This window comes from Tachyglossus aculeatus, chromosome X4 (assembly GCF_015852505.1).
Source record: "Tachyglossus aculeatus isolate mTacAcu1 chromosome X4, mTacAcu1.pri, whole genome shotgun sequence".
In the NCBI taxonomy this organism is placed as follows: domain Eukaryota; kingdom Metazoa; phylum Chordata; class Mammalia; order Monotremata; family Tachyglossidae; genus Tachyglossus; species Tachyglossus aculeatus.
Window position 1 is genome coordinate 59,425,650 of NC_052098.1, and position 16,929 is coordinate 59,442,578.

The 16,929-nt window shown below is 45.8% G+C and overlaps 1 protein-coding gene and 2 non-coding genes across 3 annotated transcripts in view; 2 read left to right on the forward strand and 1 right to left on the reverse strand.

Annotated features, from left to right (window-relative positions):
* The first annotated feature begins 1,471 nt into the window (after positions 1-1,471).
* Positions 1,472-1,609, forward strand: LOC119948329. The gene has a single exon (XR_005456733.1). It is a non-coding gene; the product is annotated as a small nucleolar RNA SNORA7 (small nucleolar RNA).
* Positions 1,610-8,343: 6,734 nt separating this feature from the next.
* Positions 8,344-16,929, forward strand: part of LOC119948055 (glyoxylate reductase/hydroxypyruvate reductase-like) — a 44,656-nt gene continuing 36,070 nt past the window's right edge. The window contains exon 1 of the mRNA XM_038769894.1: positions 8,344-8,534. Coding sequence (XP_038625822.1) covers positions 8,368-8,534 — 167 coding nt within the window. The 5' untranslated portion in view covers positions 8,344-8,367. The remainder of the gene's footprint in view (positions 8,535-16,929) is intronic.
* On the reverse strand, positions 16,176-16,313 carry LOC119948289. The gene has a single exon (XR_005456696.1). It is a non-coding gene; the product is annotated as a small nucleolar RNA SNORA7 (small nucleolar RNA).

The following is a 16,929-nucleotide window of genomic DNA, read 5'->3' on the forward strand; positions in this document are numbered from 1 at the left end:
AAACTTCCAATGGCTACCCATTTCTCTCCACATTGAGTGGAAATTTCAGACCGTTGACATTAAGGCACTCAACGAGCTCTCTTCGGACTACTTATCCTCTCTCCTTCCTCCACTACCCAGCACTGCTCACAAGCCTTGTTCCTCTCAAGCTAACAGATTCACCGTGACCCCGTCTCTTACAGACCACAGCTCTTCCCATCTCCTCTAGACTTACCGTTCATCAGGCACTTACTGGGGTAGTTGCCGAGGTAGTAGCCTCGGTAACATCGTGATCTTAACCACCCCCATTAGCCAGCTTTTTGGGGGGCACTGTGCTGGGGTCACTTGGGTCACTTGAGAGGAACAAAGAGTATTAATATATTCCCTGTGTTTGTGTTGTTTGCCACGCATTGAAATGAATCAAATTAATTTGACCTCCCTGTTTATTTTGGTGCTTTGGGCAAAACAATTATATCAGGACGTTAGTACTGCCACAGAATATTTAAAAAGAATTCTCCGCTGTGCAGAAAGAATTGCTTAAATAGACCCTGAAAGAAAGCATTGCTATTATCAGTAATGAGGAAAAACAGTCAAATGGTCAGGCCCTTTCTCTCCCTGCATAAGCACCAAGGTTGGCTGTCATCAAGGCATATGTAACTAAGGTTCATTCATCCTTTCAATTCAATCATATTTTTTGAGCACTTACTGTGTGCAGAGCACTGTACTAAGCACTTGGGAAAGTATAATACAACAATAAACAGGGCATTCCCTACCCACAACGAGCTTACAGTCTGGAGGGGGCGGGGCGGAGAGACAGACACCAATACAAATAAAAAATTACAGACATGCACATAAGTGCTGTGGGGCTGGGATGGGGGAAGAGCAAAGGGAGCAAGTCAGGGTGATGCAGAAGGGAGTGGGAGATGAGGAAAAGTGGGGCTTAGTCTGGGAAGGCCTCTCGGAAGAGACGTGCCTTCAATAAGGCTTTGAAGGGGGTGGGAGAGCAATTGTTGGATTTGAGGAGGGAGGACATTCCAGGCCAGAATCAGGATGTGGGCTAGGGGTCGGCCGGATTGAGGCAGAGTGAGAAGGTTAGCACGAGGTAAGCAGCCCTTACATTGGGGCAGAATTGTCCATCCCTCTGTGCAGTGTGGTGCCAGCTACTAAGAAGGGAGGATTGGCTTCTAGGTGCCCTTTGGGCTCTTGTGTATGGCTGTGACATGAGGGCCACAAGATGGTGGATCACTGAAGGTAACAGAACTGAATATTTATGACCTTATAAGCCCCTGCTCCCCAGCAGTTTATCCCAGTGATTTTTATGCCTTGCAACTAGGGCAGTCAGTCAATCGTACTTATCGAGTGCTTACTCTGTGCAGAGCACTGTACTAAGCACTCGGGAGAGTACGATATAACAATATAATGGACACATTCCCTGCCCACAATGAGATTATAGTCTAGAGGGGTCATATCAGGAGTCCTAGATAAAGAATGCCACCTCTCAGGGTCGCACCTGGAGAGTTTCCAGTACTCCACCAATCTCGGCTACGGGAGAGAGAGTCAAGCAGAGGCCTACCCATTCCATTCCTAGCTTGGGCAGTGGCTAGCGAGTGGAAGGCCATCTGCTACAAGTCAAAACTCACCCGGACTGGGCAGCAGCGGCAGGGGAGAGAGTCGAGGGCGGAGACTCGAGTTTACTGCACGGAAGGCAGCAATGGTAAACCACTTCCGAATTTTTACCAAGAAAACTCTATGGATACGCTACCGGAACGATTGCAGATGGAGAGCGGGACATTCTGGGAGAGATGTGTCCGTGGTGTCACTATGGGTCAGAAACGATTCGACGGCATAAGACGAGATGCAGAATGCAGCCTATAATCTTTACTTCTAAAGACTTAATCTGTCTAAAATCCAAACCCTTATATAAACAAAAAACTGTCCTTTCATCTTTTTCCAGAGTATCGATGGGATTCCCAGGAAAAGAAAATGCTGTAGATTCAAGAAACGTGAGTGTCTATAGAATCTTTGGATCTCAAAAGTTTTTGCACCAACTAACTCTCACAGCCCTTGCAAGATCCATTTTCTAAAAAAGGAGAATGAAAAACTAAAATATTTTCTCTAGGTAAAGTGCAATAGGAGTTAATTCTCTTAAATTTACTAGGGTATCTTCGGATTGAAACTGGAGCTAGCGCAAGTCATAGGTCATGGCATCTTAAACTTTCAGATTAGAGGTACTAGCTGTGTAAACTAGGATTAACATTTTAATCACAAATACAAATGTCCAGCCAAAGCCATTAAAGGAGACAGTCAGGATTAGAACAGATATTTCATCATTTTCAGTCAAATAGAACAATGGTGAAGCCAGAGCTCCCAATTCCCCAGGTAATATAGCAAACATGATTGCTACATATTCTACATTAGGTGACGGCACCTTTCCCAGTATAAATGACTAAACTGAGCAGAAAGCACTATGGAACTCTCCCGGTTGTCCGAATCTATTACTTACTGTGTGTGGATCTTACTTCACAAGGCTTAACTTTTTTATGGTATTTGTTAAGCACTTACTATGTGCTGGGCACTGTACAAAGCACCGGCGTAAATAAAATCTTATCTGGTTAGACACAGTCCCTGTCCCACATGGGGCTCACAGTCATTCCCCATTTTACAAATGAGGTAACTGAGGCACAGGGAAGTGAAGTGACTTGACCAAGGTCACACAGCAGGCAAGCGGCCAAGCCGAGATTAGAACCCAGGCCCGGGTTCTATCCACTAGACCATGCCGCTTCTCAACTTGGGACAATGGAACTGAATCCTTGCTTGCGGACTTTATTCAGGGTAACGTGCCCCACAGCTCCAAAACAAGTTCCAACAGCGAGATACATACATCCATAATATGCAAACACAAAGGATAATCTGTATCTTTGCATATATATAAGTATATATATATAATGCAAGCACTTAGTACAGTGCTCTACACACAGTAAGCACTCAATAAATACGATTGAATGAATAGAATGAATATATGTGTATATCACTGTCCATCATATTTGAAAAAGACACACAAAAAGCTTGTTCCTTGTGTTGCTTAAGGTTTGTGGTGCTTGGATGCAAGCCAGTAGTATTTATTGGACACCTATTGTGTGTAGGGCACTGTTCTAGACACCTGGGAGAGTATAATAGAGTTGGAAGAAAGAATCCCTGCCATCAAGGAGCTTATAATCTAGCTCGGGAGACAGACACGAAACATCTCCCCTTGTGGATGAGCAAATGCTTAAATAGTAGTGTATGTAAAGCGAAGTGTACAGATGTGTGCTTGCGAGGGCTTAATGTGCTGAAGTGGCAGTTGGGAGGATAGGACCTGGGGGAAAAAAACTAATCAGGGAAAGTCTCCTGGAGAAAGAGAGATTTCAGAAGAGCTGTAAAGGTGGGAAGAGCAGTTTGAATGGGGAGAGAGATGGAGGAGACAAAGTGCCAAACCTGAAACAGAAATAAAACGGTTTGATCCGTTTTGGTCATCGCCTTCCTCTGACCACTTGCTCATTCTATTCCCATGGCCTGGAATTCCCTCCCTCTCTCTATCCCACCCCAAATCTGTTGGACCTCAGCCCTCCCCATTTTGAAAGCCCTCCTAAAATAGCACCTCCTCCAGGAAGCCTTCCCCAATTATCTCCCAGTACCTGAGTCAAATCAACCCCTCCCCTAACACTCATGTATTTCTACATGCAAATATTTTCTATGCCCATCACCCTCTTTAGGTCGAAGCTCTTTTTGAGTAGGGAAGATGTGTTTTCCGCTTTATTTGCCTACGTCCTTCATTCCAAAGCGCCGAGTGGCATCCAGTGGGCATCCAGTAAATTCATTCAATCATATTTATTGAGCGTTTACTGTGTGCAAAGCACTGTTCACTACTCCAACTATTGCAGTGCTTGCACTCCTGCAGGATCTTGGATCTGGTCTTTGACCTAACTGCAGCGTATCTCTTCCATTCCTTCTCTCATGTGAGGTAAATGAACTCACCTGGGCAGCAGGCTTCTTTCCATCTGCTAAATTACCTCTTCTAGTGGACAAAAATGCCTACCAGAATTTGGGCTGCTATCTATCATTCTACCCAAAACACCAAAGGTGAGGCTTCAATAATCCCTGTTACTCTGGTAACAGTCATCGACTTCATGAGGATAGATATTTTTCTTTCCTTTTCACCTTATTTCCCCTGAATTGTCCTAGGACCAGGCCCCTATTCTGCCTACTCAGTGGAGGAATTCATCAAACAGCAGGATCGCCGTTCATAAATATAAAGCCGCGTTAGCTTCGCGGAACCCATGTTGCTAGTCTGAGAATGAAACTAAAATACTAGCCCGCCGAAAAACACTGACAATTATTTTGAAATAATTCTGAGTTCCAACCAGACCACTTACGGGCTATGTAGTGGTGGAAAAGAGACTTTTGAAAAATTCTTAAACAGAAACTAGAGTTTAATCATTGTAGAAAACTATACCTTAAGGGTATCAATTCCAAAATACAGCCAGAGATTAGAAGGGATTTGTGAGTTTGTGTTTATTCCCAGTTTAGGTGCTTTCCATAAATTAATTATAGAGGCAATGCCCAAACAAGTGAGAAATACGCTGGGCAATTCTCAAAGTGTTAGTCATTTTCCCGCACAGATATTAATGCCATCTGCTTTCTTTTCCCCCCTTTCTTTACATGTTCTTTTGCTAACAATACTTATTTTCTTCCTCAGCATATGTGTGTTCTCTGTTTTCCCATGAAGGAGGGGAGAGGTAGTTGTTAACATATGCTCATTCCTTCCTTCACCCGCTTCCTTCATCCTTCTCCCCTCCAAAATGTCCTTTTTAGGGAAAATGAAGTGTGAAATACAGAGCTGTCTCAGTAGCTGGCTCCATTCCGAGCTAAACTGAATTTCTCGGACAAAGGATGTTACTTGTCATCAAGAAAACAAATGGACTAATGTTTAGTTGCAACTAATCGAAACCAAAATTTAGGCAGGGTCAATGGTACTGATTGAGCACTTAACTATGGTCATGGGTTCTAATTCCGGCTCCGTCACTTGTCTGTTGTGTGACCTTGGGCAAGTCACTTCAGTTCACTGCACCTCAGTTACCTCATCTGTAAAATGGGAATTGAGACTGTGAGCCCCACATGGGACAGGGACTGTGTCCAACCTGATTTGCTCGTATCCCCCCCAGCGCTAAGTACAGTGCCTGGTACATTTACCTCATCTGTAAAATGGGGATTAAGATTGTGAGCCCCACGTGGGACAACCTGATCACCTTGTATCCCCCCAGCGCTTAGAACAGTGCTTTGCACATAGTAAGCGCTTAACAAATACCATTATTATTATTATTACATAGTCAGTGCTTAACAAACACCACAGTTATTATTATTACGATGCTGTGCAGAGCACTATGCTAAACTCTTGGGAGAACACCATATGACAGAATTATCAGGCACATTCCCTGCCCATAAAACGCTTACAGTCTAGAGGTTGGGCCACAGCACTCTGTTTAGAGATCTGAAAAGTGAACTTGCTCTTAGCTTTTGTGGTTATTATCCTATGAAGGATAGCTTCTGGGTGTCAAAAACAGAAAAATCATGCTATTGGAAATGTCAGAAAGAGAATGAATGTCAGAAAAAGAGTGATGATGGCATAGTCATAATAAGTCCATACAGTCACTGAGATCAAATTTTCATTTTGATTATGGGAGTGGACAACCAGTCCAGTTTAGGGAAGTGAGGTGTGGTTTCTCAGAGACAGAGCTTTCAGATAATGATCATATCCAAACTGCCATGGGTCCAGTGGGCGAACTAAAAGACCAGAAGAATCTAAAGGGGTTTTGGAAGAAGCACAAGAAGGGATGGTGTGGTGGTAGTGGTGATGGTGGAGGTAGAGGCATTGAGTGGGTACAGGGCTGCAACTGAGGGAAGACTCTCACCATTGCCCCCAAGAAATTGGCCCCCTTGCCCATATCTATAGAGTACCCATTTCAGAGAAGTTCAGAATACTGTAACGGGACATAACTGCTGCATTCCAGGATGTAGTTGTGGGGCATGGTTTCCCAAATTGGGGACCAAAACCCCCCAGGGAATCATGGGGGAGTTCAGAGGTGGAAGTTGAGAAACTTCAGGGAAACTGCAGAGTTTCAGATGGCTGCCCGTGGCGACAGTGGACTTTTTGAACATGATGAGCTGGCTTCCTCCAAATTTGGGGCCTTCCCCCTGCCCCTCCCCCCTCCCAGATGGGGCCCCTGGTAGAAATAGCGGGCAGAAGCAGCAGCAGTTCTAGCAACTGCATTGGAGTTACGTGTGAATGTGGAGTTCTGGCTGTGTTGGAAACTCCCATTACTGTGCAGTCCAAGATGATTCTTTTATTATGTTATTTATTAAGCACTTACTATGTGCCAGGCACTGTACTAAGCACCAGCTAATCAGGTTGGATACGGTCCATGTCCCATGTGGGGCTCACAGTCTTAATCCCCGTTTTGCAGTCGAGATAACTGAGGCTCAGAGAAGTGAAGTGACCTCCCCCAAGTCACACAGCAGACAAGCAGTGGAGCCGGGATTAGAGCCCAGATCCTTCTGACTCCCGGGCCCACTTGGCCACACTGCTTCTCCATCTAGAGGTTATCACGGTGGTGGCTGAGGAGGAGGAGGAAGAAGAGGCTGAAGATGGGGTTCTTTTGGTTGGCAGGACAGCACCCTATAATTTATTACTGTCCCACCTATTGCAGGATCTCTGGTTAGTCTTCCCTTTCAGAACCCTGTGATCTTTCCCAACTTTATGTTTCCCTGCTTAATCTGAGAAGAATCCTGCTAGTGAGCAAACAGCATGGCGTAGTGGAAAGAACACAAGCCTGGGAGTCAGGAGAGCTGGGTTCTAATCCGAACTCCGCCACATGACTGTTGTGTGATGTTGGACAAATCATTTAACTTCTCTGGGCCCCGGTTTCCTTGTCTGTAAAATGGGAATGGAATTCCTGTCCTTCCTCCCCCATAGACTGTGAGCCCCATATGGGGCAGGGACTTTGCTCTGATTATCTTATATCTTAGTACAGTGCCTGGCACATAGTAAGCACTGAATAAATATCACATTATTATTATTATGCTGCCTGGACAAACTCTGCCCCTAATAATGACTGACTGGCTCAAGTTGGATGTTGTCCTGACTAGTAGAAAGGAAAGAAAGGTGAAGGCCACACCAATCCTGGATATTTTACTAGATTCATTTCTCGTTATGGATTTCCCAAACACCCTTTTATTATTCTCAAAAGCAAGGGTGTGACCTCCATGATAGAGAAGCTGGTCATTTTCATCCTATGCTGTTGCGAAGATGATCGTATTTTGAAAAGCATGAGGCGGGACAGGGATTGGGGCTTCAATTTTGTCAGGGCCTGTGGTCTGAAGTTAGCAGGGAGAAAAAGCTAGGAAAGGGAGGCAGACTGCAAGATGGGAAAAGAGGCAGGCAGGCGTGATTGGGAGTCAGAGGTCATGGGTTCTAATCCCAGCTCTGCCACTTGTCAACTGCTTGACTTGGGGCAAGTCACTTAATTTCTCTGTGCCTGTTACCTCATCTGTAAAATGGGGATTAAGACTGTAAGCCCCACGTGGGACAACCTGACAAACTTGTATCTATGCCAGTGCTTAGAACAGTGCTTGGCACATAGTAAGCGCTTAACAAATACCATAATTATTGTTGTTATTATTATTATTATTATTTCCCCTTGGTTTCCCAGTCAGGTTGAGTTCTGGATTTTCTTCGGTAGAAAAGAGAGCTTCTTAAAACTGCTGCAGCGAATGTGAACCCGTTGTTGAGTAGGGATTGCCTCTATCTGAACTGTACTTTCCAAGTGCTTAGTACAGTGCTCTGCACACAGTAATCACTCAATAAATATGATTGAATAAATAAATATGATTGAATAAATAAATACGATTGAATGAATGACTGCGGCCACCACGTTTCCAGTGGTCTTCCCAAATGTCCTTGAGCCTCCTACATTCAGCACCCTTTTCCTCCACAAGCCATTTAGGAGCATTATGGGCCTTCTCGCCCAATTCAGTGAAGAGTCAGTCTCATCCTAGTTATCTTGAGGGAGGAACTCTATTGACCATTCATTTTACTCCCTCCCCCGAAGCCCCCCACCCCCAACATCAAAGTCCTTGAGCTATACAAACTGTCTGGTTGAAAGAGCTAAGGGGATGAGGACAAAATCTCCTGGTGGAAAAAAAAGAAGGCCTGGCCTTGCTGTCCATTGGTCAGAGAGACCTTATCATAGATCCTCCCTCTGACTGTTTGTTCAGGCCCAGTGAGGGAGTTCCCCCCAAATCCCATTCAATCCAAAGTCCTCTCTTCCAGCTTTTTAATACGGTTGGTTGGCGATGAATCCTCTCTGTTTCCCCAGGGTATTGACAAGGATCCTGGTGCCAGATTTTCACCTCCGGCAAGTAGCGAGGACCATGAAGGAGACCGGGAAGCAGTTACCCCGAGTGTACGTGACCAGAAGGATCCCGCCAGATGGGATGGCAATACTGAAGCGTTCAGGACTGTAAGTGCCTCTCTGTAGTGTGTGACAAAGTGAAAAGGAGGGCTAACCTGCGGGAGGCATGTTAATGTTTGTTCGTCAGGTCAGACTGTTGGGTTAGCTACCGTGACACCGCAAGAGCCAGAGTTACGGAGGTCAATAGTTCACTGGAAAGAATTCCTCAAGGTTCCAGGTTTTCAAGCCTTGTTCTTCAGCTATTCCCCCTTCTGGGTGTATTGGGGGGCGGGGGGGGGGGGGGGGGGGGGGGGGTCTCTGCTGAATAGTTTCTGTGATGGGATCTGTGTAGCAAAGTGAAGTGGAGAATGGAGGCATCTATGGGAAATTGGGCTGGAGGGGTGAAACACAGCCACGAGTGAGGAAAATGGGGAGCCGAGGGAGCTATGTTGTTTATTTAGCCTAAATGCATGAGCTAATTGATCAGTTCATCCCTGCACCTTTGCCTGAGATCCCAGCAAAGTCCAAAGTCTTCCGATTTTCTCCACTTCTCCTGGAGAAGGAATTAAAAACTACAGCTGGCTAGAGTCACTTGCAGGTGAACTGAGAGTTCTGATGCTGCCTCTTCACACAGAGAAACCACTTTTGCCAGGCAGAATGAAATGGATTAGCTTAGAACTAAATACCAACTCTATCATACTGTACTCTCCCAAGCACTTAGTACAGTGCTCTGCACCCAGTAACCGCTCAACAAATACAACTGATTGATTGATTGACTGATAAAGAGCTACAAACCAAACTCATGAAGTGAAGTTCCACTTGCGTGCTTCATCAAAGAACCAGGATGTGAAGAACTGGCAAACACAGAGGGAAACATTTAAATAGCATCTGCTGAGAAGCAGCGTGTCTTGGTGGAAAGAGCCCGGGCTTGGGAGTCAGGGGTCATGGGTTCTAATCCCAACTCCGCCACTTACCAGCTATGTGACTTTGGGCAAGTCACTTCCCTTCTCTGGGCCTCAGTTACCTCATCTGTAAAATGGGGATTCAAAGGGTGAGCCCCACCTGGGACGACCCGATTACCTTGTGTCTACCACAGCACTTAGAACAGTGCTCGGCACATAGTGAGTGCTTGGGCAAGTCACTTAACCTCTCTGTGCCTCAGTTACGTCATCTGTAAAATGGGGATTAAGACTGTGAGCCCCCTGTGGGACAACCTGGCCACCTTGTTACCTCCCCAGCGCTTAGAACAGTGCTTTGCACATAGTAAGCGCTTAATAAATGCCATTATTATTATTAGTATTAACAAACACCATCATTATTATTATTATTATTATTGTCATCTGTTCTGGCCCTCTTCTAGACAGAAGCAAAGCTAGTGTAGAACCCAAGGAAGGAGGAGGAACTGAGCAAAAGCAGTGCAGAAGTGCTGCCGGAGTAAATGCTAGCTACAGGACTCTAGAACACCCTCTTCCGTGAGACGTCTCTTCCCCCAGAAACACTGGCCACACAAATATGCAGGAGGAGGGGCGTATTTAGCTACTGAAGTGATGCTGCCTCATGTCTGAACCTGCTCTCCCTACCACTTAAACTGTGAGCTTGGTATGGGACAGGACAGCCTTTCGATAATCTTGTATCAATCTCAGTGCTTGGCATGGGGCTTGACGTAGAGTAAGCTCTTAGCAAATAGCATAGGTAACTAGGAGAATTTCTCTCACCGTGCTCAGAAAGGGTGTCAGGCTAGTACCCTCCTGGTATTTATTGAGCGCCTACTATGTGCAGAGTACTGTTTGAGAGGGTACAATACAACAGAATAAGCAGACATGTTCCCTGCCCCTAATAAGCTCACAGTCTAGACACGACACGACAAGAAAGATTTGATCTGATCAATCCCGCAGTCATTCTCCACCAGTCTAACTGGCAATAATGCAGATTGTTCACCCCTCTCCTCCCTTAAGCAGCAAACAGATGGTCTTAAAGTCACCTAAAGATGCCTTAGACGCCCTTTGATTAATAATAAAGATGGCACTTAGTATATTTCTTAGGTGCTGATTGCTGGGGTAAATTCAGGATAATCAAGAGAAGCAGTGCGGTCTAGTGAAAAGATCCCAGGCCTGGGTTCTAATCCCAGCTCTGCCACTTGTCTGCTGTATGACCTTGGGCAAGTCATTAACTTTTCCGTGCCTCAGTTCCCTCATCTGCAAAATGGGGATTGACTCCTACGCCCTCCTACTTAGGCTGTGAGTCCCATGTGGGACAGAGACTGTTTCCAACCTGATTATCTTTTCTCTGCCCCAGCCCCAGTTGAGTATAGTGCTTGGTGCATACAAAGTGCTTGACGAGTACCATTAAAAAAACAAAACAACTCAGATCATTCAATTGTATTTATTGTGTGCAGAGCACTGTACTAAACACTAAGATCAGATACAAGAAGGGACTCTCTTCCCCTCACCCATCTTTCCCCGCTTACCACCCCATTCTCAGACCACATGGTTCCTTCCCACACCCTATGGGGCTGAGTTTGGCCAAGACTGTGTACAAGCAGTGTCCACAGGCAGAAATTCATGAGCATGAGGTTCGGAAGTCGAGACATCATTTGTTCTCTCTCTCTCCTTTCTCCCTCTCCCTCTTCCTCCTCCACTCAGGGGAAAAGTTTTGGCTTATGCAGGAGACAGTCCTATAGTGGGAGGATTCAGAGAGCCCCAGTCTTTCCTGGATGTCAGAGCTGCCAGAGCTGGGCTCGGTGGAAGGAGAGGAGTGTTAAGGAATGGACAACTGGTTATTTAATAATTACGGTACTTGTTAAGTGCTTATTATGTGCCAAGCACTGTTCTAAGTGCTGGAGTAGATACAAGTCAATCAGGTTGGACACAATCCCTGTCCCACATGGGGCTCACACTCTTAATCCCCATTTTTACAGATGAGGTAACTGAGGTCCAGAGAAGTGAAATGACTTGCCCAAGGAGACATGTGGCAGAGCTGGGATTAGAACCCAGGTCCTTCTGTCTCCCAGGCCCATGCCCTATCCACTAAGCCACACTGCTTCTCTGCCTTTGGGAAGCAGCATGCAGCATGACCTCTGGACCGTAAGCTCTTTGTGGGCAGGGGATGTGTCTGCCAACTCTATTGTGTTGTACTCTCCCACGCGCATAGCACAGTGCTCTTCCCAGATTAAACATTCAATAAATACCATTGATTGACTGATTGATCGATTGACCGAATGGATTGAACATGTGACTGGAAGTCAGGACACCCAGTTTTGAGTCCCTACTCTACCACTGACCCGCTGGATGATCTTGGGCCTGTCACTTAACCTCTCTAGACCTCAGTTTCCTCATCAGTAAAATAGGGATATGATACCAGCTTTCCCTTCCTCAGACCGTGAGCCCTCTGTGAGAGAGGGACTGGGTCTGATCTGATTATCCTACATATACCCCAGCACTTGGCTTACGGTAAATGCTTGGTCAACACCATTTGGAAAATTATCATTGTTATTATTAATAAAACTGCCTCCCCACCCCAGGCCGAGCCCAGGACACACTAAATCACCCTATCCAGTACTGGTAGCCCCTCGAAATTGGTGGCCCAATTCACCTTCTCTTAAAATTGACACTGACTAGTGCCCTCTTGATTCCAGAGGAACATTGAGACCAAGATCCAATTCTCCTCCAAAAGAAGTGCTTGTTTTTGCTTTAACTGGTCTAAAAGAGCCAGAGTGTGAAGTAATTTTTAAGTGGTGGGAAGCAGCATGGCCTAGTGGATAAAGCATGGGCCTAGGAGCCGAAGGACCTGGGTTCTAATTCTTGCTCCACCATTATCTGCTATGTGACTTTGGGCAATTCACTTCACTTCTCTGTGCCTCAGTTACTTCATCTGTAAAATGGGGACTAAGCCTGTGAGGCCCATGAGGGACATGGACTGTGTCCAACCTGATTATCTGTGTCTACCCCAGCAGTTAGTAATTGTAGCTGGCACATAGTTACGCGCTTAACAAATACCATTAAAAAAAGTGGTAAGCATCCAATTCTGGAGAATCATTTAATCAGTCAGGGCTATTTACTGAGCTCTTACTGAGTGTAGAACATTGTACTAAGTACTTGGGAGAGTATGCCAGAAGCAAAACATATATTCCATGCCCAGAAAAGTTTTACAATGTAATGAGCAAGAGAGGCAGACAAAAAATTATTTACAAATAGTGAGAGCAGGAGGAAGAATCCAGATACAACAGCTAGGAGCTCAAATGTGTCAGAACATATCCCTCATTAAATAATTGATTGAGCCATTGAATATATCTATATATGCCATTTCTGAGAGTGGGTTATAGATATATAAGTGCAAAGGGTGGCTGTTTTGCTGACATGACTTGGGGTGTTGGCAATTAATGAGAAAAGATGTCTCGGTAGAGGTGGGATTTTAAGTGGGCTCTGAAGTTGTAGAAAGCTGTAGCCAGATGGATTTAGTGTGGGGGGAGAGGGCAGACAGAGCAGGGAGAAGTGGTCTGAGGCCAGAGAAACAGTGTCAGCGAGGGGTCAGAGGTGGGAGAGTCCATTAGAAAGTGAGCTTGGGAGGAGAAGTGTAGGAAAAACAAAGATTAAAAATGCAGAGGCTATCACATGATTTCTGCTCTTCCAGAATGATGCTTCTCCTGAGAGTGACTGATGGTGTAAGATGACGAGGTGGTTTTCTGGTGTGGCTAATAATAATAATAATATAATGATGGCATTTGTTTAGCGCTTACTATGTGCCAAGCACTGTTCTAAGCCCTGGGGGGGGGGGGGGATACAAGGTGATCAGGTTGTCCACGTGGGGCTCACAGTCTTAATCCCCATTTTACAGATGAGGTAACTGAGGCTCAGAGAAGTTAATGACTTGCCCAAGGTCACACAGCAGACATGTGGTGGAGCCGGGACTAGAACCTCTGACTGCCAAGCCTAAGTGAAGCTTTGATTGAGGTGGCCCAGATCATTTTAACTGTGGACTACTTAAAACTGGGAGCCAGGACTCCTTGAGTTCGATAGGGGAATTAATACAGTTACAGTAAACTGTCTCTTCTTGTAGATTTATTACTAAGAGTTCCTTCTTGCTAACTTTGGTAGGAAAGTTTGCATAATTCATTCCATTTCCAAGTTTCACTGATACTTGGAGTTGAAAAGTTGTATCTGTGTTTCGTGTGCTACCCATGCAACTCTGAGCCAAAGGTGCGCCATGGTTTCTGCCTCAGCAGCTCAGCCTTTGGTTTTGCTAACTGGCTGGTGGGAAATCTAAACCCTACAGAATCATCATCACCACCAAATCATTTTTACCAAGCACCTTCATTACCAAGTACAGGCTAGAGAGGAGAGGCACCGTCTACTGCTTAGAAACTGATAAACTAATCCCCAGGGACACACTACTCTAAAGATAGGAATAACGCAGCTGTTGAATGCTAAGGCAAGATGGACAGCCACTTGCAGTTCTTTTCTTTATTTACTGTAGTTGTTGAGAGTTTACTATGTGCCAGGAAGTGTACTAAGCGCTAGGGTAGATACAAGCTAATCAGGTTGGACACAGTCCATGTCCTACATGGGGCTCACAGCCTTAATCCCTACTTTACAGGTGAGGGAACTGAGGCACAGAGAAGTGAAGCGACTTGCCCTAGTTCACACAGCAGACCAGTGGCAGAGCTGGGATTAGAACCCAAGTTCTTTGACTCCTAGGCTCATACTCTTTCCACTAGGCCATGCTTGCTTCTCTTCCTCTGAAAGCATTTTTTTATGGGGGCTTTTCCCCTCAGACAACTTACTTGAAAGCACATAAGTCATCTACTGGTCTTTGGCTTGCCACACACCTGGTTCATCTACATATTCTCCTGCCATCACTTACATTAATTGGAAACACCACCCCCAAAAGAGAGAATCTTCCTTCTGACTTGAAGGGGTGGGGGAAGAACATGGAGGGGCGGAGTCACCCTGTGTTCCCAGATGGCGAAAAACCGTCCCCACTCTACTCTTGCATTGTTGCCCCTTGGAACATAATTGTGTAACAATTTTGGCTGCTCCCAACTGAATTACAAAAACCCCAGTTATGCCTTGAGAGGGATTAAACTAAAATGCTATGCTAAAGATTCCCAATGGAAGCAATGCGTTTTTCTTTCCCTCTCTCTCCCCCTCCCCCCAACTCATGGAAGGAGACTTTAGCAGTCTGACTAAAATAATCTTATAGTAATAGTCTACCAGCCTAAACACATACTGTATGTTTGCACTCCAGTGAGCACAGGCTTTCATCTGGCTAATAGACTTCTGAATGCCACAAAATCTGAAACAATGGTGCCAACTTTCCGATCCATATGCAAAATCTCTTGCAGGGCAAGAGGAAAAAAAAATGTGCTGCTGTGTATTAAAAACGGGTACGGATGCCAGGATAATGCAAAAATGAGATTGACACTGGGCCTAAGAGTTAGCTCACAGTTGAAAGATCCCAAGAGGCTGGGCGATTTAGTTGGCCAAGCAACACAATAGCTCTTAAACCTGAAATGTCCGAGAACTGATCCCAACTCAGAACCACCACTCGGGATGGCGTTGGATAAATCAGTCCCTTCCTGCATGGCCCGGATTCCCCATTTGGAGATCGAGATGGCAGGACAGCAACAATATAAAAAGAAACCATGCATTTACGTTCAAGCACTCTGCAGACATAAAGATGTGGATAATAATAAACAGGTTATGGTAGCATCCTCTATTATAATATAGTGGTCAACCCTGGGTCTTGCTTTCTTGTCAGCTATTGCTGTGGCTCAGGAATCTGGGATCCTAGAAGAAGTAAGTGTCTATTTGATACTGCTGGGGTTCCAGAGACATGGAACCTAGAAAAGCTGCACCGGTAGAGAATTTGGATGCTCAGTACAGGGAAGTCCTTGAGTTACAACGAGCCGCACTTCCGACGTCTCTGAACTTACACCCTATTTCAGGTTTACGGCATCGGGCTCGACTAAACGACTCCGGGCTCGTAAGGTAAGTATTGTGGAATCCCACCCCCTTCTTCCAACCAATTTTCTTCTTCGCCCGCCCTCTACTTCCCTCCCTGGCTCCCCATCACCTACCACCCCACCCTGCTTCTGCTCAGTGTCACCCCTGAGGGCAGCAGTTGGATCTGGGCTCCCTTTTTTCTCTCCTCCCCACCTCTCCCCCTCTCTTTCCCAAGGCAGCAGCCGGTGGGGGTTGCTCTACAGCCCTCTCCTCCCTCCACCACTGCCGGTCCCCTCCACAACCCCAGAGTCCAGCCCCAGAGGATGGGGCTCGCAGCGTGAGGAAGGAGCTGGTGGGTAGTAACAATAACTGGAGTTGTCAGATATAGACAAGACTCCAGTCATGAGCCCTTCAGAAAGCACCTCAAAAGCCCCTGGAAACCTCACCCAACGAGACCCACCCCTGAGCCTATTTTTGGTAAACCAAAATGAGAATGTGCTTTAGATCCTTTGTAGGTAGGGCTAACGCCCATTATGTGGTGTAGTTTTGTCTTATGCCGTCGAGTAGTTTCCGACCCATAGTGACCCCACAGACACATCTCTCCCAGAATCCCCGCTCTCCATCTGCAATCGTTCTGATAGTGCATCCGTAGAGTTTTCTTGGTAGAATTATGGAAGTGGTTTACCATTGCCACCTTCCGTAATGTAAACTCAAGTCTCCACCCTCGACTCTCTCCCATGCTGCTGCTGCCCAGCATGGGTGAGTTTTGACTTGTAGCAGATCGCCTTCCACTCGCTAGCCACTGCCCAAGCTAGGAATGGAATGGGTAGGCCTCTGCTTGACTCTCCCTCCCGCAGCTAATACTGGTAGAGGACTGGAAACTCTCCAGGTGCGACCCCGAGAGGGGTGTGAGGTGCAGTATTGTAATGTATTTCTTTTTGTACTGTATTTTTTATGATATTTAGGTCAATAAGGTTACAACTTCCAATAATAAAGGTAGCTATATTTCTCATCTAAAATTGGCTGAGTCCACAACTCTGGGTAATATGGCTAAGAATAGCATATTCAACATTGCTTCAGGAATCAAACGCCCCTATAGAGCATTGTACCGATGGGAAAATTTGTTTGGACTTCTGGTGCTTCAACTTACGACACAATTTCCAAAACCAATTGGGTTGTAAGTCTGAGAACTCGTCTGTACTGACATGTGACTAGTGAGACAAAAATCTAAGCCAGGGAATGGGAGCAAGTTTCCCCCTGATGGACTCCGAGCCAGAGGGTGAAGGGAGCCCTGAGAGGGGAGACAAGAGAGTTTCCATCCTTCGGACCCATCCTCACCACTGCTAGAGATCAGCTCAGACTATATTTGAAAAATCCTCATAATCTGACAGATGGAAGGGCTCACTCTGTAAAGAAAGGCTACCAAGAGACACTAGTTTCTTGAAGCAGTGTGGCTTAGTGGAAAGAGCACGGTCTCGGGAGTCAGAAGTCGTGGGTTCTAATCCCGGCTCCACCGCTTGTCA